We start from the raw sequence: 21,149 nt of genomic DNA, 5'->3' as shown, positions 1-21,149 counted from the left end.
TCAAACTCAGAGCCACCTCAGGCCTTCATGCTTGCATAAGAAGTACACTTAACTGCTGATCATCTCTCCTGTTCCAATACCAGGCTATTTACACGGGGGCTGGGGAACTGAATTCACTGGCAGGAATTCTTATTCACTGAGCCATCTCATCAGCTCCAAAATATTTATCTTTTTTTTTTTTTTTGGTTTTTCGAGGTAGAGTTTCAGTGTAGCTCAGGCTGACCTGGAATTCACTACGTAGTCTCAGGGTGGCCTTGAACTCAAGGCGATCCTCCTATCTCTGCCTCCCAAGTGCTGGGATTAAAGGCGTGCACCACAACACCCGGTTCCAAAATATTTATCTTTACACCCACAAATCATTCTGCTCTCAGTCTTTGTCAGAACAGCTTTACACACACACGCACACATTTTTTGTTTGTTTTTATTTTTTGAAGTAGGGTTTCACTTTAGCTCAGGCCGACCTAGAATTCACTATGTACTCTCAGGGTGATGGGTGATCCTCCTACCTCTGCCTTCTGAGTGCTGGGATTAAAGGTGTGCGCCACCACGCCTGATTTATTTATTTTTTTCCACAGAGAGAAAGAGAATGAACGGATATGCCAGGGGTCTCTTGACTTGACAATTCAGGATCCTTCAAAGCACTTGGGGGACTGACCAGAGCTGCACTGGCAGAGCCAGATGGACAGTGGGCAAAAGCAGTGGAGGCATCTCCCTAAGTGGAACCCCTCATCTGTGATAAGGGTGGGGAAGTGCTGCAGAAACAGCTCAGTAGTTGAAGTCACTTGCTTGCAAAGCCTGCTGGTCCGAGTTTAGTTCCCCAGTACCCACCTAAGGTCAGATGCACAAAATGGCACATGCATCTGGAATTCACGTGCAACAGCAAGAGGCCCTGGTGTGTTCTCACTCCCCCCACCTCTTTCTCTCTCTTTTTCTAAGTCTCTCCAATAAATCAAAGGTAGGGATGAGGATATATGTGTAGCTGCTAAAGTAGTTTTAACCCAGTATGTGATCTTACACATCAAAAGAGGTACACAGCCAAGTCAGGACCATATTTATTTATATCTGTGAAGAGGTAAATATGTTATATGCATTCAGAAATTAAGTAAGAGGCCTGGGGGGATGGCTTATCAGTTAAGTCCCTTGCCTGTGAAGCCTAAGGACTCATGTTCAACTCAACAGATCCCACGTAAGTCAGACACATAAGGTAACAAAAGCACGCAAGGCCACACATGTACACAAGATGGCACACATGTCTGGAGTTCAATTGCAGTGGCTGGAGGGTCTGGCATGCCAATTCTTTCTCTCTCTCTCTCTCTCTCTCTCTCTCTCTCGTTAAAAAGAAAAAACACTCAAAATAATAATTTTTTTAAAAATAGGTGAGAGCCAGGTATGGTGGGAGCATGACTTTAGTCCCAGAACTTGGGAGACAGAGGTAGGAGGATTGCTGTGAGTTCCAGACAAGCCTTGGACTACAGAGTGAGTTCCAGGTCAGCTTGGGCTAGAGCAAGACCCTACCTCAAAAAAAAAAGGTAAATCCAGCAAGGCATGGTGGCATAAGCCTTTATCCCAGCACTAGAGAGGCAGAGGTAGGAGGATCAGTGTGAGTTTGAGGCCACCCTGAGACTACATAGAGAATTCCAGTTCAACCTGGGCTAGAGTGAGACCCTACCTCAAAAAAAAAAAAAAAAAAATTAGGTAGCCGGGCATGGTAATGCACAGAGGCAGAGGTAGGACAATCTCTGTGAATTTGAGGTATGGTGGTTCACATCTTTAATCCCAGCTCTGGGGGAGGGGAGCCAGAGGGAGGAGGTGAGTTCAAGGCCACCCTGAGGCTACATAGTGAATTCCAGGTCAGCCTGAGCTATAGTGAGATCCTACCTCAAAAAACCTAAATAAGTAAATAAATAAAATTGGGTAAATTTAAATGTGGTCTATTAACCTTTTCTGTTATGGAAGTTTCTTATAATAAAAAGTCTTCCTGCATTTTCCCAAACAAATTCTAAGAAGGGAACGCCATATGTTTTATTAGGAGTTTTCAGTACAAATTCCAACACTTGCACCAAGCTTGAGAGGAGAGTGTCACCATAATTTTATATGCCAGGGGAGGGGTAGGAGTCATACAAGCCACCCAGGGGCCAAGTGACTATTCCAGGAGGTTCTTAGTGTGAGGACAGAGCCAGCCTAGGCATGCAACAAGGCCTGAGTACCCCCAGCCTCTGAGAGGGAGGATCATGGGGAGTCAGGCTTACCAGTTAGTCAGGTGATATCTAATGACTTTGTTTGCAACAATATCACAGCATTTTCCAATCAAAGGAGAGTCAATAATGCAGAAAGGATGGGGGTTTGAGTTCTCACCCCATTTGGACACCACCTCACCAAAAAGGTTTCCTCATCTACTAAATGAGAGGTCACACAAGACTCTCCACAGTTCAATTTTCAGAAATATTGCAATTTTATGATTCAATGAAGTGCCAGACTTATTTATAGCCATGCTGATCTGAAGTGGGCAATCACAAACACACCTATGTCATGAATTCAGAGTTATTTGTTACTACTCGGGGGTACACTGAGGAAAGGGAGAAGTCTGTTGCTTTTCCTAAACAGCAGAGAACAGAGTAAGCCAAAAATATGGTCAAGACAAAACCAAATCATGCTCGGCTGAGGCTTCACATTGAAAAATTCTTCAGATTTGTCAGCAAAATGATTTTGTTTTATTTACTTGAGAGAGACAATGGGCACACTAGGGCCTCTAGCTGCTGCAAATGAACTCCAGATGCATGCTCCACCTGTGCATCTGGCTTACGTGGGTCCTGGGGTATCAAACCTGGGTTTTTTGGCTTTGCAGGCAAGTGCCTTAGCTGCTAAGCCATCTCTCCAGCCCAGCAAAATACATTACATTGCATGTAAAATAAAAAATTTTTCTGTTTTTCCTCTGAAGAACATGATGCACTGGGCATACAACTGCATCTGTCCCCTACTACCACTGAAATGGCCAGTGTGTCCTCATCACATCCATTTGCACAGAAAAGGGATCCATGAGAAAGAGCTCAAGAAGTGACGCTCTGAGGAGCCAGAGTCAAGGTACAGCTAAAGAACAGAAGTCTTGAGCTCTGCTGCAGCCACACAGCACTCCCCCCTCCCCACCTTTAACCATGAGTCTTACCTCCATAGAGTTCAAATTCAAAATAAATAATCCTGACAGGCAGCTGTGACAGCAATGTCACAGAAAGAGGCCAGGCCAGAAAAGGCCTTAGGCCAGCAAAATCTAAGAGATACAAAATAAACTTATCTTAAAGTTTTAAGTAAGTCAACTAAAACACTTAAGAATTAATAAGAAACTGACAGACCAAGATTTTTTTTTTTTTCTTCAAGGTAGGGTTTCACTATAGTCCTGGAATTCACTATGTAGCCTTCTCATAGCAATCCTCCTACCTCAGCCTCCCAAGGGCTGGGTGTGCACCACCACATGGAAGCAGACCAAGATTGATTCTAAACTAACTCTCTCTCTCTCTCTCTCTCTCTCTCCACACACACACACACACACACACACACGTGATTTTTTAAACATATTTACTTATTTGTGAGAGAGAAAAAGAGGCAGATACAGAGAGAGGGAATGGGCACACCAGGGCCTCCAGCCACTGCAAACAAACTCCAGATGCTTGCACCACCTTGTGCATCTGGCTTATGTGGGTCTTGGAAATTTGAACCAGGGTCCTTTGGCTTTGCAGGTAACTGCCTAACTGCTAAGCCATTTCTCCAGGCCTAGTTCTAAACTTTCTTAAGTATACATTATTAAGCATATTTTGAATACCCACCTACTCTTCTTTTTCTTGTTCCTTTCACCTATCATTCATCCCCTTTGCCCCTAGACAGTTTCACTTCTATTTTTATATCATATGTGCATTGCTGGATACCTAGGTTGGTTCCATAACTTAGCTACTATGAATAAGGAGACAATAAATACTAACATGGAAGTATCTCTGGGATATGCTGGCTTGGAATACACTATCACAGAGAACAGGATCCACAGCCACTGAATTTTAAAGGCCAGCTTAGGGCTCCCGCCTTTGTGAGTACATACTGCCAATAAAATAAGCTGCATTTAGCTGACACTGGCCGTCCCTCCTTACTGCAAGTTGTAGTCTTCTTAGGCCTGCAATGGTCTACACCCAGACTCATACACACAGGGTAGGTACAAGACATGCCTACCTAGCTGGGAAAGTCCATAGAAGAGGCACAAGATAGGAAGGCCAGAGAGACTCATTTGGGCCCAGCGTGGGCTTCATGCCTATCTACTGAGGAATGAATAGACTGAGCCGAGTAGTCTGTCACTATGTGAGGTGTATGGTGGCTGCCAGGCTGCCCCCACTATTATAACAACTAGTCCCCTGAAAACAAACATGCAACATAACTTCAATGTTACATGTTTCACGAAGTCCCTCCTACCATGAAATCCAGCAAAGTCTGAGAAGTGAAGCCCAGAGAGAAAAGCCTGCTTCAAGGCAGACACGACTGAATCAAACCATGATCTTGCTCCTTTGTTTACTCAACCAATTCATTCAAATGGAACACTCCCTGTGCCACATGTAATGGTTGGATGACTGAGTAACTTCTCTTAGCCTAAATTTTTCATCTATAATGTAGACTACTATTTTTCAGGTTCTCATTAAGATTAAAATAAAGACAATTTCTCATATATACCAAACTTTGTTATAATATGGATTCAACTTTTATAATATCCTATTTGGCACACCTACAAATTTACAATATCTTAGAATATTATTTCTACCAAGGTTCCCTGAGTAAGCATCCCTTTCCCACTAAAAAAAATTAAATTCTAGCTGGGCGTGGTGGTGCACACCTTTAATCCCAGCACTTGGGAGGCAGAGGTAGGAGGATCACTGTGAGTTCAAGGCCACCCTGAGACTACACAGTGAATTTCAGGTCAGCCTGGGCCAGAGTAAAACCCTGCCTCAAAAAATAAAATAAAATAAATAAATTCTACTCTAACTTACTAGACAAAGGCTTCAGAGGCTGACTTGAGATGTGAATGTCACATCTACACATGACATGGCTCCTGTCCCATAGAATAACCCAAAGGACACAAGCCAGAATCTATCTCTACTCTGCCACTGTAGCTTGGATTTCTTTGCTTCTCCATAGCACTGGCTAGGATTACAATGGGTATCACACGTGACCTGGCATGATTTAGGGGAGGGTGGTACACAGGGAGTGTTCATGGCTAAACAAAAGGAAGCAGTTTTGTCACCAAGGAAAGAAAAGGTTTGCACTGCAGTTGCCTGTTCCTAAGGAAATGGGACCAGCCCTCAATGAGCACCCTATGGTGACAGGCCCAGCCATTGAGCTTGAACAGTAGTAAGAAGATACATCAAATAACCCCAAAGCACTGGCTCTGGCAGGAATCAGATGCCTCTAGGTACCTTGAGCTAACTTTAGAAAAGAGATTAGGGATAGGAAGGTGTTCTTAGCACACACTTCACGTAAGTGAAAGCAACAACAATAGGGAGCAAGAGCAAGTGAGCACCTAGCAGGGAAAGCATATGAGAATGCGAGGGTGCTGGGCCTGTCCCTGCCTCCCGTCACAGCCTTGCTGCCCTCTGAAGATTGCTGCATCTAAGAACACGCACATACTTGTTTGCTCTCTCGCATTCTCTCTCCCCAGTACTCGTACTCCATGACTGAATCACAAATTAACCTCCATGGTACATAGAGCATCACACACAAGGAGGTGGTCCTGTCTCCACTCTGCCTAATGTGAGTTTACAGGACCTTGAGCTACAAGAGGTAAGCTGACAAGGCAGCTGCCCTCACACCTTCATACCAACATGTAAAGGTATCTGAGCACCTCACCAAGAGTTCAACTAAGTGGACCTTTCCTAGGGAAACTGAAGGCTGACTGGATGGTTAGGAAAAAATAGAGACTTAACCAGGCTAATGTGTGACTCTGCACTTGAAATCAAGAGGCTGACCATCTACAAATGGGCTCGGAGAATGCCTGTGAATTTGCTTAGTGACAGGTAAGGACAGCAAATACATGAACTTTTCTCTTGAACTTGTCCCCAGGAGGACTTCTGCAGAGCAGCTGAAAGAACACCACAGGCAGAAGGAGGCTAAGATGGCAGAGGCAGCACCTTGCTGGGAGTGAAGCAGGAACGTTTTTCATGGCTTAGAGGCGATCGCAGCCCTTGGGCATCAATGCCAGCAATTCAGACTAGCTGAGATGAAGTTGTGCCCCCCACCCCTGCCCCAGATTGTTACCTGCTTCCCTTTCAGCACGTGCTTGGGCACGGGAACCCTGACTTCCAGGTCTGTGTAGTCCTGTGACCAGGTATAGTTCTCACGGACAGCTCCATTGTAACTGTCAGGGTTTTTCTGGAACTGTTCCTGGATCCTGAGAAAGAACAAGACAATGAGGTTCAGTCAGATGAATGCAGGCAGAGGGTACCACAGGTAGCCTAGCAAGAGTGACCAGCCCAAATTTCAAGAAAAGATTACTTGCTTTTTGTATCCGCAAAACCCCTTCTTTAGAGATTTCCTTCTGGACTTCCTTTCATGGTCCCAGAAAACCTCAGGACAAGGGGAAAGTGTCAGAGAAGAAAGCCATTTTTAGAATCTTCAAGTTTAGGAAAAGCATCTGTGACGACCATCAAAGTACAGCCCAACCCTGCTTGTTGCCACAGTACTCAGAACCAAGCACCTTCATTAATAAAACTCATACACACTGGGTATGTGATAAACTGCTAGGCTGGACTTTTTTTTTTTTTTTAAGGCAACAGTAGCTGTAAACTCCAATCCTAATCAACCTTAAGCCTCCCCTATTTTCTCCTACTAATTAAGCCAAAGCAAAATGGACATTAAAACTATATGCATCATAGCCGGGTGTGGTGGCGCACACTTTTAATCCTAGCACTCGGGAGGCAGAGGTAGGAGGATTGCCATGAGTTCGAGGCCACCCTGAGACTCCATAGTGAATTCCAGGTCAGCCTGGGCCAGAGTGAGACCCTACCTCGAAAAACAAAACAAAACAAAACAAAAAACAACTATATGCATCACTGGGTGTGGTAGTGCACACCTTCCTTAAATCTCAGCACTTGAGAGGCCAAAGTAGAAGAATGTGAGTTCAAAACCAACCTGAGACTACATAGTGAATTCCAGGTCAGCCTGGGCTAGAAAAAGACCCCACCTTGAAAAACCAAAAACTATATGCATCATTAGTATGATGTAAGCATTCCATTTAAAGACAGCCTAAAAAACCAAGTCAACCAAATCCTGTTATATTCCTCAACAAAGAGGTCTACCCAAGAAGAGGTTGAAAATAAAATGCAATGGCTTAGTAGTTAAGGTGTGTGGTGGTTTGATTCAGGCGTCCCCCATAAACTTAGGTGTTCTGAATTCTGGGCTCCCAGAGGATGGAGCTTTGGGAATTAATACCTCCTGGAGGCAGTGTATTGCTGATGGCGGACTTATGGGCGTTATAGCCAGTTTCCCCTTGCCAGTGTTTGGCACGCTCTCTTGTTGCAATTGTCCCACCTTATGTGGGCCACGGGGTGATGCCCACCCTCTGCTCTTCTGTCGTTTTCCCTGCCATCATGGAGCTTCCCCCCCACCCAAAGTCTGTAAGCCAAAATAAACTGCTTCCCCCCCAAAAAAAGAAAAGAAAATGCAAAATCTGTCATAAAAGTTAGCCATATTAATCATATAAACAAACAGCTTTTAAAAGTGAGTTTAGGGCTGGAGAGATGGCTTAGCAGTTAAGGTGTTTGCCTGAGAAGCCAAAGGACCCAGGTTCAATTCCCCAGTAACCATGTAAGCCAGATGCACAAGGGGACGCATGAATCTGGAGTTCGTCCGCAGTGACTAGAGACCCTAGCATGCCCATTCTCTCTCTCTCTCTGATTGAAAATAAATAAAATAAAGTAAAATAAAATAAAATAAAATAAAAAGTGAGTTTAGATACATAAGTCCTCTATGTGAGTTGAGGATTAATTCACAGATCAAAGCCTTGGCGTGGAGGAGGCAGCAGAAGATTCTATGTGCAGCTTAGCTGTCTTCTCCAGAGACTACACAACGACCAACAGACCAAACCTAGAGGGCAGGGAACATCACCAATGGGCTCTATGCACTTCATTACACTTATCCCAGAAAGCACAAGGTTGCATGTATCTAAGATTTGTCTTGATATAGAAACAAGACCAGAGTTGAGAAGGGGTGATTAAAGAGGACATTCTTTTTCTAACCCAAGTTTTGAATAAGAATATATTTATGCACTGTAGGTATTATTTTTCCTTCATATACACAAGACTGGGCATCTACCACATCCTGAATTCTCTGGGCTGGGTCACTTGTCAGTGGTTGTTAGTGGCTGAATTGTATCCTTCCAAATGAAATGAAATGAGGTCTTAACTCCTGGGCCTCAAAATGTGACCTTACTTGGAAATAATGTCCTATGGCAGTGATCCAGTTACAACCAAGTCATTAAGATGAGCTTTAACCTATTTGGACTGGTGTTCTTAAGGGGGAGAATTTGGACACAGACATGCCCAGGAAAGAGAAAAGGCCCTAAAAAGACAGGCACAACTGATGTGTTGCAAGGATTATGGGCCACAACCTGAAGCTAACAGAGGCTCCTAAGCCTCTCTCATAAGGTGATAGCTCATCAATCTATAAGGATCTTTCCCTATAGTTCCCAGAAAAAATGAGAGTCAACCAATTCCTGATCTCAGATTTCAGTCACAGAACAATGGCGAAATCTGCTGTTTTAAGCCATCATTTTGTGGTACTTTGCTGTAGTAGTAGCTCAAGCAAACAGAGCTGCTAAGGAAATTAACTTCAGCCAGAGATGATACTCAAAATGTAGCACTTAATACTATCAGGACCACGAAACATAGCTATCAATGACCAAACAGAAAGGACACCAGCCTGAAAGTGTCCACAGGGGCAACACCGTGGAACACCGAGGCGGCACAGGGGACTGCGAGCCACACAGCACAGCTGACAGAACACAGCAAGGTGAAGCTAGTAGAGCAGGGAACATGTACAACAGATAAAGGCATCTGCAAAGACTATATTTAGTGATATGAGGAAAGCTTTCAACACACCCTGAAACTGAAAAAAGAATATGCAACTTCTATGTATGGAACAGTCTTAGCTTCTAGGAAGAAGAAATACATATGCATACATACATATAAAAAAGACTACACTTCTCTGTAGTTATCTCTGGTAGTATGGTGACAAGAAATTTGACTTTCTTTGTATGTTTAGATATTATCCAAATTTCCTACAATTTATATACATTTTAATAGTCAAGAGAAAAACGGTTCTTGGGGGATGAAGACATGGCTCACTAGTTAAAGGTACTTGCTTGCAAAGCCTGACAGCCCAGGTTTGATTCCCTTGTACCTATGTAAAGCCAGATGTATAAAATGGCACATGTGTCTAGAATTTTTTCTGGTGTACTCCCCCTTTCTCTCCCCTCACAAATAAATAAAAATTTCAAAAGATTTTTTTAAAAGAAAATTTCTTTTATTAAAAAGTGTCAACAAGTTGCTGGGGAAATGCCTCAGCAGTTAAAGGCACTTGTTTGGAAAGCCTGGTGGCCCCCAGCCACCCACAAAAAGCCAAATGGGCAGTCGTTTGCAGCAGCAAGAGACCCTGATGTGCCATGCACATGCACGCACATATGCAAATAAATAAATAAATTTTTTAAAAGCGAAATAAGACTGTCAATAGGGAGACAATGATGTAACCTGCAGTCTCAGTAACCAGTGGCCGATCCAGGAGCAGAGCAGAAGCTTCAGCTCAATCCCAAAGTCCCCTGCAATGGGCAAAGGCAGGCACGGCGAGGACTAGCTCAGCCGCATTTCCATTCCCAGGGGGCTCTCCCACATGTGCCCAGTGGCAGCATCGAGCTCACACCTAATGCGGGCATGTGGAACGTGGAGCAATGTCTGAGCACACAGCAGCATCGGTGGCTACTTTTGCAACTGGGAACTGGGAGGAAAGAGACACCCTTCCACTGACAGCCTACGCCTATATGACCATACGAAAATAACCCAAATTATGAAAACAGTAGAAAGCATGCCCTACCCCATGAAATAAAAACCAACACATGCTGGTTGTGGTGGTGCACAACTTTAATCCCAACACTTAGGAGGCAGAAGCAGAGGCAGGAGGATTGTCGTGAGTTCCAGATCATCCTGGGCTGGAATGAGACCCTATCTTGAATAATAACAACAACAACAATAACAATAATGCCAACATAGCCCTGACACTTGACAGAAATCTGGGAATAAGCACCAAGACTACTAAACAGTGGGGGAAAGAGTCCAATGGGGGAGAGGCCTTAAAAGGCTATTCCAACACAGTAAACCCTCTCACGACCATTAGTAATACAAGGTAGGTTCAGTCCTCCTGGGAGACAGCCTGCCAATCTCAACCTAACCCCCACCCACCTGCCTCCAAAGCTTCGTGTTCCCAGTAGGGGCTTTAGTTGAACAGGAGCTGCTGGCCAGTCCTCCTACCGCATCCTCAGCTCCCCCACCCCCACCATCCCCTTGTATGAGCACTACAGCCTCCTTCCAGAGTAGGCAGAACAACTGCTCCTGAAACAGCCTTAAGCGAGTTGTTAGGTGCTTTTTTTAGCACCCTGAATCCACATTCTCTTTAAATAAAGCTGATTATTTCCAGCTGACAGTATGTAAAAATAAGTGTCCTGTCAAGCGCAGGTGGCTCTGGGCCCCACCCAAAATTGTGGCCCCTGCAGCTGCAAGGCCTAAGGAGGTGGAGGTGGGGGAGGAACACCAGTGCTCCACCATCCACGGTGGCAGTGGGACAGTGAGTCAGCAGCCGGGTTGTAGATTATAGAGCAGGTCTCACTGCAGCTCCCACTCCACTCCTGATGAGCTGGGACAAGGCTCTTAAGGTAAAAGAAAACCATGGAATCAGACCCGGAGCCTTCTGAAAGCTATGGACTAGAGGCCCTAGTCTCCTTGAAGAAAGCAGCAGCTTTAGTGGCGAGACCTTTTCCAGCAGGCCTAGGAACTGCTGAGTAGGGTAAAGACAGGAACCAGTCACCTGCACAGTGAGCACTAGCAGCACTGTCACCAAGGAGCCACCATCATCTTGGAGTGGACACTAAAAACATAAACACACAACCGCCAATCCAGAATCTGAGAAATCAAACTAGACTAAGAGGAATTATACTAGACTAAGGAAATGAAGTAGGAGACTTAGGAATTAAAAAAAAAACCATTGAACATTGTTAGACTGCTAACATGAAGGGGCAAAACAGCAAATAGATTTTTTTGCTTGTGTGTGTGTGTGTGTTATGCACATCTATATGTTCTTGCAGTATCCCATGAGTTTGCCTGAGGTGACCAGAGCAGAACACAGGGTGTTCCCACTTCGTTGCTCTGCTTTTTGAGCCAGAACTGACAAAGAACTTGCTACTTTTCATGAGCTGGGGTAATTCCGGGGTCTCTGTGCCACTGTGAGGGACAGAAGTAACAGGCTCACATTGCCACACCCAGCTGTTTCTATGGGATATGAAGATTAGAACCTGGCTGGCTTTAGTCCCCCTTCAGGCCCTCATGTTTTCTCAGGAAGTACACTGAACTGCCTTTCTAGCCCCTCAAAAGGCATTATGTTAAATTAAGCCCTTACTTTAAAAAATATATATATATATAGCCGGGCGTGGTGGTGCACGCCTTTAATCCCAGCACTCGGGAGGCAGAGGTAGGAGGATCACCGTGAGTTCGAGGCCACCCTGAGACTACATAGTGAATTCCAGGTCAGCCTGAGCTAGAGTGAGACTCTACCTTGAAAACTCAAAAAAAAAATATATATATATATATATATTTATTTATTTATTTATTTATTTATTTGAGACACACAGAGGGAGAGACAGAGGGGGACAGAAAATGGGCACGCTAGGACCTCTAGCCACTGCAAACGCTGACTTATGTGGGACCAGGAGAATCAATCCTGGGTCCTTAGGCTTTGCAGGCAAGCGCCTTAACCGCTAAGCCATCTCTCCAGCCCTAAGCCCTTACTTTTACTAAAGTACTTAATGAGTGAATTTCAATGATGTCTGGGATTTGTTCTACTAAAAACAAAATGAGAGCTGGAGAGATGGCTTAGCCTTCAAGTGCATGCCTGTAAAGCCTAAGGACTCCGGTTTGAGGCTCAATTCCCCAGAACCCATGTAAGTCAGATGTACAAGGTGGCACATACATCTGGAGTTTGTTTGCAGTGGCTGGAGGCCCTGACATACCCATTCTCTCTCTGTTGCTCTCAAATAAATGATTAAAAATAAATAAAAAAAAGTTAAAAAACAATGAACAGGTATGATAGCTCAATCTGTAAAGTACTTGCCTTGCAAGCATGAGGGCCTAAACTGGGTTCCCAGAACCCATGTGAAAAAAGCCAGGCTTTATTGCTGAAGATTCCATATACTTGGGCTGCAAGGCCACATAGAAATCCTGCTGGAACTGAGCTGATAACCTCCTCCATGTAGACCAGCTGACAGAAAGCTGGAAGAAGCCTTTCTACATGCAGGTCAATGGGAGAGAGAGATACCACCAGTGAAGATATTCAACAGTGGACACTGAAAGCCTTAAATTTGGCCAGCCAGGCCAAATGAGCCAATGGGTGCAAAAGTGGCACATCTATCATGGTGGAAATCAACTGCCCTCTAATTGGACTGGAGGCCCACTCCATGGGAGGGATACATCCCTGATACTGAAAACTTAAAAACAGAGGTAGTCATGAGTCCTAGGAGTGTAACGTCTGCTGATGTCTGGATAAATGTATATACTATGCTTATCGAACTGCCCAGTAAGCACTTCTCTTAATATTTATACCCTTATATTAATGCTACTTTCACTTTGGGTAGAGAATCTTCTCTTTTCAGATGGCAGTGACTTTGGGACGACTCAGAAGGTATCATGGTGCTGGAAAAAAGTGACTGGAGTACTGAGTAATATCTTGTTCACACCTTCCAAGGCTCAGGGTCTAATGCAGAAGAGGTGGCGGAAAGAATGTAAGAGCCAAAGGAAGGGTAGGACTCCTCACAATGTGCTCCCTCCAGACAAAAAATGGCCTGCATATCCATGACCTCACAGTGCCTGAAACTACCTGCACAAGACCATCATAAGAGGAGGAAAAGATGATGACATCAAAATAAAAGAGAGACTGGTTGAGATGGGGAGGGGATATGATATGATGGAGAATGGAATTTCAAAGGGGAAAGTGGGGGAAGGGAGGATATTGCCATGGGATATTTTTTATAATCATGGAAGATGTTAATAAAAATTGATAAAAATATCGGACTGGAGAGATGGCTTAGCGGTTAAGCGCTTGCCTGTGAAGCCTAAGGATCCCGGTTCGAGGCTCCATTCCCCAGGACCCACATTCGCCAGATGCACAAGGGGGTGCACACATCTGGAGTTCCTTTGCAGTGGCTGGAGGCCCTGGCGCGTGCGCGTTCTCTCTCTCTCTCTCTCTCTCTCTCTCTCTGCCTCTTTCTCTGTCACACTCAAATAAAATAAGTAAGAATAAACAACAAATTTTTTTTAAAAAAATAAAAAGATAAAAAAATTAAAAAACAAAACAAAAAAGCGAGGCTTGCTGAGTGTGGTGGTGCTCACACCTTTAATACCCAGCACTGGGGAGACAGAGGTAGGAGGATTATGGCTGTGAGTTTGAGGCCACCCTGAGACTACATACTGAATTCCAGGTCAGCCTGGGCTAGAGCAAGACCCTACCTAAAAATACAGACAGACAGACAGACAAACAGATAGGGAGACAGATAGAGAGGTAGATAGGTAGATAGGCTTGGTGGTGTTGAGTTGAGGAGGCACGGAGCACAGTGGCATGTGCTTATAATGCCATCATTGGTAAGGCAGGGTCTGCAGATTCCTGGGGCTTGCTGAATAGCCAGTCTAGCCTACTTGTCAAGCTCCAGGCCAATGAGAGACAATCTCCAAAAAATGTGGAAGGTGTTCCTGAGGAACAACATCCTAAGTTGTCCTGTGGCGCGCGCGCGCGCGCGCACACACACACACACACACACACACACACACACGTTATCTTAGGAGTGGCAAGGGAGAAAGATGACACAACACACATGATGAAGCAGACAAAGTTTTGTGGGTGTTCTTTATGCTATTCCTTCTTTTCTGTATATTTCTGAATATGTGAAGAATTTGTTTTGGCTATATACACAGGAGTAGAACCAGTGGGTCAAATGTGTCCACATCCAACTTTAAGACAGAATTACAAAATGTTTTCCAAGTGATTGTCCTAATTCACCCTTACCAGCAACACGAGTTAATACTGCAAACCCACAAAATTTATACTTTCAGAGTGCAACTCTTACCAATTACAATCCATTAAAGCAGTTTCTCAGTATAATGTTAACTAACATTTGCCTGCTAATGTTTACTGGGCACTTATGTCCCATGTTCTGTGAAATTCTGTACATGTTTCTGTCATTTTCCTATTATTTGTCATTTCCTTAACGTGAATAGTCTTTTTCATATTTTGATAAGCATTCATTGTTAATTTCAGACTTTATAAATATGTTCTCCTAGTTTGTAGGTTCTTAATACTTTACAATATCTAAACACATAATCAAGTATATCAATCTTTCCTTTCACATCAGCTTTTTTTTGTTTTGTTTTTTCGAGGTAGGGTTTCACTCTAGCCCAGGCTGTCCCGGAATTCACTATGGAGTCTCAGGGTGGCCTTGAACTCACAGTGATCCTCCTACCTCTGCCTCCCAAGTGCTGGGATTAAAGGTGTGCACCACCATGCCCAGCTTCACATCAGCTTATTATTTTATTTTATTTTTTTTTACTTTTTTTGGCATGTGTGTGGGCATGATGGGGGATGCAGGTGTGTGTGCCCCAAGCACACATGTGCAAGTGCCAAAGGAGGACTTCAGGTGTCGTTCTCCATTACTCTTCCACCATATTTCCTTAAGACAAAATCTCTCACTGGACCTGGACTTCATGCTGGTTTTCAGTTAGACTGGCTGACCTGCAAGCTCCAGTAATCCTCTGGTCTTGACCCCTTTTCTCCGCCTCACGTAGTGATGGAGTTGTGTCCATATTTTTACATGGGTTCTGGAAATCAGACTCTTACACACTGAGCCATCTGCCCAGCTACTCACAGCAACGTTTTTGTGTCCTTACAACTCCTTCCTCAAGTTCTAAAAGACGGTCACATCCATTTTCTTTTTCTTTTCATTTTTTTTTCACATCCATTTTCTACAAGAATACACGTACAACATTTTTCTTCTCTACTTCCCATTTGGCCTTAGTTTCTTTGTAGATTCTTCTCTTCTTTTGAATACTTTTGTCAATTGTATTTACTTACTGAAAAATCCATTTCTGCTTTTGTTGACCTATTCTGTACCATTTTCAGGCCAGTTCTGCCTCATCTCTGGACTGTCTCTGGCCAGGCTGCTGTGCTATGGGCAGGTACTTTAGCTCCTAGTAGCAACATTCCAGGGGCTAGGACAGCGGGATCTTTCCTGTCCTATCAAGCCACTGGTATAGCCAGAAGCCTATCTGCTGGTTGGTCAGTGAGACAGGCACATGCTAATAAAAGTTATTATAAGGGCTGGAGAGACAGCTTAGCAGTTAAAGTGCTTGCCTACAAAGCCTAAGGACGCAGGTTCAATTCCCCAGTGCCTGCGTAAACCAGATGCACATAATGGCATATGCATCTGAAGTTAGTTTGCAGTGGCTAGAGGCACACCCATTCTCCCCCACCCCCTGCCCCGTAAAAAATAAATTAAAATTTAAATAATTTTTAAAAATTATTATAAAAGTACATTTTGGCTCTTTGGTCTCAGCAGCAGAAGCAAGATGACAAAGGGGATGCTGTCATTTGGAAAGTGTTGCAATAAGACACACAGCTTATGTCACTGCTGTGGTTCTAAGTTCTACCACCTTCAAAAGCCGACCTGTGGCAAATGTGGATAACCTGCCAAGTGCAAGAGAAAGTATGACTGGAGTGTTACGGCTAAGAGGCAAAATACTATCAGACTGGGCAAATAAGGCAGCTAAAATTTGTCTTTCAAAGATTCAGGCATGGATTCCATGAAGGAACAACACCTAAACCCAAGTAGGCAGCTGCTGCAGCATCCAGCTCATCTTGAGAATTTCAACTGTCAATCATAATAAATGCTCTGGTTTAAAAAAGGCGGGGGTCCTGGAGAGATGGCTCAGCAGTTAATGCACATGCCTGCAAAGTCTAATGACCCAGGTTTGATTCTTCAGGTCCCATATAAGCCAGATGCAGATGATGGCACATGTATCTGGAGTTCATTTGCAGTGGAGAGAGGCCCTGGTGTGCCCATTCTCTCCCCCTCCTTTTCTCTCTCTCTCTCTCTCCCTCTGTCTGTAATAAATAAATAAAAATAAAATATTATTTTAAAAAAGGGCTGGTGTGGTGGTGCATGCCTTTAATCCCAGCATGTAAGAGGTCCACTGTAATTTCAAGGCCAGCCTGGAACTATAGTGTGAGTTCCAGGCCAGCCTGGGCTACAGTGAGACCCTACCTCAAAAATACCAAAAACAAAAACAAAACGTATATTTTGGAGGCAGAGACCTGAACAGAGAATTCTCAAAGAAAGAATACAAATGGCCAATGCTCAAAGAAATGTTCAATTTCCTTAATCATCAGGGAAATGCAAATTAAAACAATTTTAAGGTACATCTCACACACACACACACAAAAAAAATCAAATGACAACAATTGTTGGCAAGGCTGTAAGAGAAACCCTTACCCACTGCTGGCAGGAGTACAAACTTGTACAACCACTATGGAAAGCAGCATCAGGACTCCTGAAATAGACGAAAACAGGTCTACCATCCAATCCACCTATTTCACTCCTGGGCATTTACCCTAAAAGACTCCAAACTTTACTTCAGAGATACTTGCTCAACCATGTTTATCGCTGCTGTATTCACAATAGCTAGGAATTGGAATCAATTCAGATGCCCATCGAGTGGTGAATGGACAATGAAGATGCGGTACACTTATACAATGGAATTCTACTTGGCAGTAAGGAAAATTATAATAACAAAATTCACAGGAAGAAGTTGGACTTGGAAAAAAAGTTTATAACCTGCACCCTAATGTTAGAGGAGGGTAAGTAACTACAAGTACACTCCAGCTCACAAGCCACTTCCCCAAACCCTTGCAATAGGTATCAAGTCACCCACAACAGTGAATCATATCAAATCATAACCTTGTGGGTTCCACCAATCCTGGACTGTCCTCATGTAGCCCCAATCCAGACCCCAGCCCCAGCATAAGAGGGTTAGAACAAGAGGAATATGGACTTTCTGGACACTGCTGGTTTGTGTACCACAGAAGTGTTTTGTATAACATCTACTGGGTGGAACACAACAAGACAAAATGGAATGAAAGCATGCAGACACATTGCACAGAGAAAGAGCAAGCTTCTTGAAACTGCCACTGCGAAGGTAGCTGGGAGCCCGGTAATACACATTTCTCACTATGACTAGAAGTCACAGCCAAAGTCTAAAAGTGACTGCCTATGAAGACTTATCACATACAACTTCAATTCCAGCTGTACCATGGTGAGGAGAAAGCCACAAGAGACACTATCTATATGTGGAGAAATGAACAAATAGTAGCTCCAAGCAATGCATCAAAACCCCACAGCACAGAAAGAAGAGGCAATAAGTGAGTGGTCCCAGGCCCTAGCAGAAGACAGGAAACAGGAGGCTTGTATCCATGGCAACCATGTAAGACTATACAGGAGCCTGCTGGCCATCAAGCTGTCAGGAACAATCTTCTATGAGAGGATTGTATGCAGTAAACACACTTATGTTCTTGGTGGTGGGTGGACAGGGGAAAACAGTATCAACAGGCTCTGTGAGTGCACAGACCTTGGTTTCTCAATACTGTTTACCAGTAAAGTGAAGGCAGTTTCCTCAGAATGGCTGATTCTAGACTGAACATGAAGACATAAGATTGCCAGAATATCCTGTAACACAGACTAAGAAAATGAAAATTGAAAAGGATCCAGGGATATCAAAAGGCACAAGAACCCATATGAAAGGCCACAAAAGCCAGAGCCAAAATAGTATGGCCAGCAAAATAAGTAACACAGTACTGAATGATAATGGGATTAAACACACCCAAACCCATACAGATATAAATAACTGAATACAAAAATGAATGAAGAGGGAAGGGCACAACACTTCCTTCCAGAAAAATCAGAATTAAAAATGCAAGAGAAATGAGAGAAATTATGCTCAAAGAGCCAGAAGGGATGTGTGGAATTTAAAGAAAACACACGGTGCTTGTATAACCTTTAAGTATTTACTACAGTATATTTGTTGAGTACTGGGTGGTTTTAACGTGTTCACAGATTCCTTGAAATTACCTCTGTCTCATACTGGGTGGATTAATTCCATACGCCTGACATGGAAAAGGCAGGGCACCTGGACATAATGAACTGAGAAGAGAAAGGAACCATCTTATTCCCCAAGGTAATAATCTCCTCATAATCTTCTACCTCATAAATCCTCAGCCTTAGTCTAGCCATGAGAAAACACCAAACCCAAGTCAAGAACATTTTATAATAGAGCTGACCTCTTCAATAGTGCCCCAGTCATGCAAACTGAAAAGACAGAACCTTCCACAGAATGAAGAAGAAGAGACATGATGCCCAGAGCAAAGGAATTCTGGGCCCATTCTGCAGCACAAAAGGACACTAATAACTCCTATGAACCAGGCCCATTCAGGCCGCAGGCCCAGACATGGAGTTTCAAGCTGTTATCTGACCAAATTCCTCAGTTTCTTCCAAATCTTAATTTCCTCATTCTATAAAGTGACCCTATCTCATAAACAATGAGGCCTACAATGTTATCACACTATGAGTGCTTTCTTACCAACCTGAGGTTATTAGGGAGCTTGCAGTTAGTTAGTAAGCCAGTTTCCTGTCCTTGTCATGAAGTACAGTCCCAAGAAAAAAAACTTCGTGTTATTTTCAACCCCATTATTATTGTATTTACTCTTTTTTTATCTTCTGCTCTATACTTCCCCTATCCTACCAGTTCTGAAAAATAAACAGAAGTGCTTTCCCAGTGTACATACTTCACTGCTGGCTGTCAATGTTCCAGGCGCTTGAAACAGCAAATACTGGCAGTGTCTTCCCAGTTCCTGTATCTACAGTTATTCTTGCTCATTCGTATTCCTGCTGCTCTGGAATTGAAATTGTTATTGATCCACCAAACAGGCGCTTCATAAAGAACAACCCTGTTTTTACATGAGTTAGTATGTAGAGGGTACCATTTTGTTGGTTTCTTTTTGGTTTGGTTTGGTTTTTCCAGGTAAGGTCTCACTCGAGCCCAGGCTGACCTGCAATTCACTATATAATCTCAGGGTGGCCTCCAACGCACCATGATCCTCCTACCTCTGCCTGGGATTAAAGGAGTGTGCCACCACAGCCAGCTCTGTTTCTTAATTTTATTCACAGTATCATAAAAATGAGATTTTTTAACCTAAACTATTTCAATCTGGACTACTAAGATTTTGTTATTGTTGTTGTTTTCTTGCTGGTATCATATTTTAGGAATTTTAGTACTAAGAGCCACCCAATTTGCTGAGATGGGGGAGCTCCACGTTATTTAATTTGCCCACTGCAGCAACAGCACTAATTTACTCTGACTGGGACATGGATGCACTGGGTAGTGAACACATGTCTCTGAGTATGATTGACCTAAGGCTGTGCTACCTCCCATCTGCCCTGCCCAAACACTGGCTTCTTTGCACTATCTCTGCCTGAGTGAGCACCAATCCTCTCTACCCACACTGGGATCTCAGAACCTCAGGCCAGGGATCCACAGCCAGTTAGTCCATTAGAGCTGGCCCCACCTGCCATCCATAAGGACTGGCCAGTCTCTGACAGGTGACTGCACAGCTGCAGGTACCAAGGACACAGGAGGAAATAAAATAAGATGCATGAACTCCGAGTCAATCTGGTCAGCCAGGAAGGAAGGCACTGAGGAGATACTGCACATTCATATTAGCATCCCACAAGAGGCTGCTGGCCCAGAGCTGCAGCATCAACTCCTGTCATAGACTCACTATGGCTGTCGGCTCATGCTGTACAGTGGGCATGAGTGAGTGCCTGTGCCAGAGCTGCTGCTAGAGTTAATGGATAAGTAGATACAAAGTACTCACAACAGTCTCAGCTCTGAATCATTACAAATACTGACATCACTATTATTCTTACGACTGTGAACTATCAATATTACTAACACTACCATTGTCTAAAAGGAGAGGCTATCGTACCAGACAAAGTAGACTAGGGCTTTTCTAAACCAAAGTTCAGAACTTAATCAAAAAGTGACCACAAAGCAGGGTGTGGTGGCACACGTCTTTACCCAGCACTCAGGAGGCAGAGGTAGGAGGATTACCGTGAGATCGAGCTGGGTGTGGTGGCGCACTGCTTTAATAGTGATGTCCACCCTCTGCTCATGCCATCATTTTCCCTGCCATCATATGGAGCTTCCCCTCGAGTCTGTAAGCTAAAATAAATCCTTTATTTCCCCCAAAAGCTGCTCTTGGTCATGTGATTTCTTTTTAAATTTTTTTTATCTATTTAGGTTTATTTGTTTGTTTGTTTGTTTGTTTTGCTTTGCTTATTTGTTTTGTTTTTCGAGGTGGGGTCTCACAGAAGGGTCTCACTCCAGCTCAGGCTGACCTGGAATTTACTATGTAGTCTCAGCGTAACCTTGAACTCTTGGTGATCCTGCTACCTCTGCCTCCCAAGTGTTGGGATTAAAGGCGTGCGCCACCACACCTGGCAACATTTTCTTAATAATGCTTAGGTTAAAAGACAAAACACATTGAACAGCTATATAAATATATTTTCTTTCTTCATGTTCGTATTCTCTAAGCTTTTTTGTTTTGTTTTGGTGGGGTTTTTTGTTTTGTTTTGTTTTGAGGAAGTCTTCAGGCTGACCTGGAACTCACTTTGTAGCCCATGCTGGCCTCCAAGTCACAGTGATCCTCCTACCTCAGCCTCCCAAGTGTAGGATCAAAAGTATAAGGTACCACACCTGACTACTATATGC

At 43.7% G+C, this 21,149-nt stretch overlaps 1 protein-coding gene and 1 pseudogene across 1 annotated transcript in view; one reads left to right on the top strand and one right to left on the bottom strand.

Annotated features, from left to right (window-relative positions):
- Nucleotides 1–21,149, bottom strand: part of Nudcd3 (NudC domain containing 3) — a 129,479-nt gene that overhangs the window by 41,233 nt on the left and 67,097 nt on the right. Inside the window, exon 3 of the mRNA XM_004652905.2 lies at nt 6,283–6,415. Coding sequence (XP_004652962.2) covers nt 6,283–6,415 — 133 coding nt within the window. The remainder of the gene's footprint in view (nt 1–6,282; nt 6,416–21,149) is intronic.
- Nucleotides 15,897–16,189, top strand: LOC101602375 (annotated as a pseudogene).

This window comes from Jaculus jaculus, chromosome 16 (genome assembly GCF_020740685.1).
Source record: "Jaculus jaculus isolate mJacJac1 chromosome 16, mJacJac1.mat.Y.cur, whole genome shotgun sequence".
Taxonomy (NCBI): Eukaryota; Metazoa; Chordata; class Mammalia; order Rodentia; family Dipodidae; genus Jaculus; species Jaculus jaculus.
The sequence above is the reverse complement of the archived record's forward strand: the minus strand, read 5'-3'. Positions and strand labels throughout refer to the sequence as shown.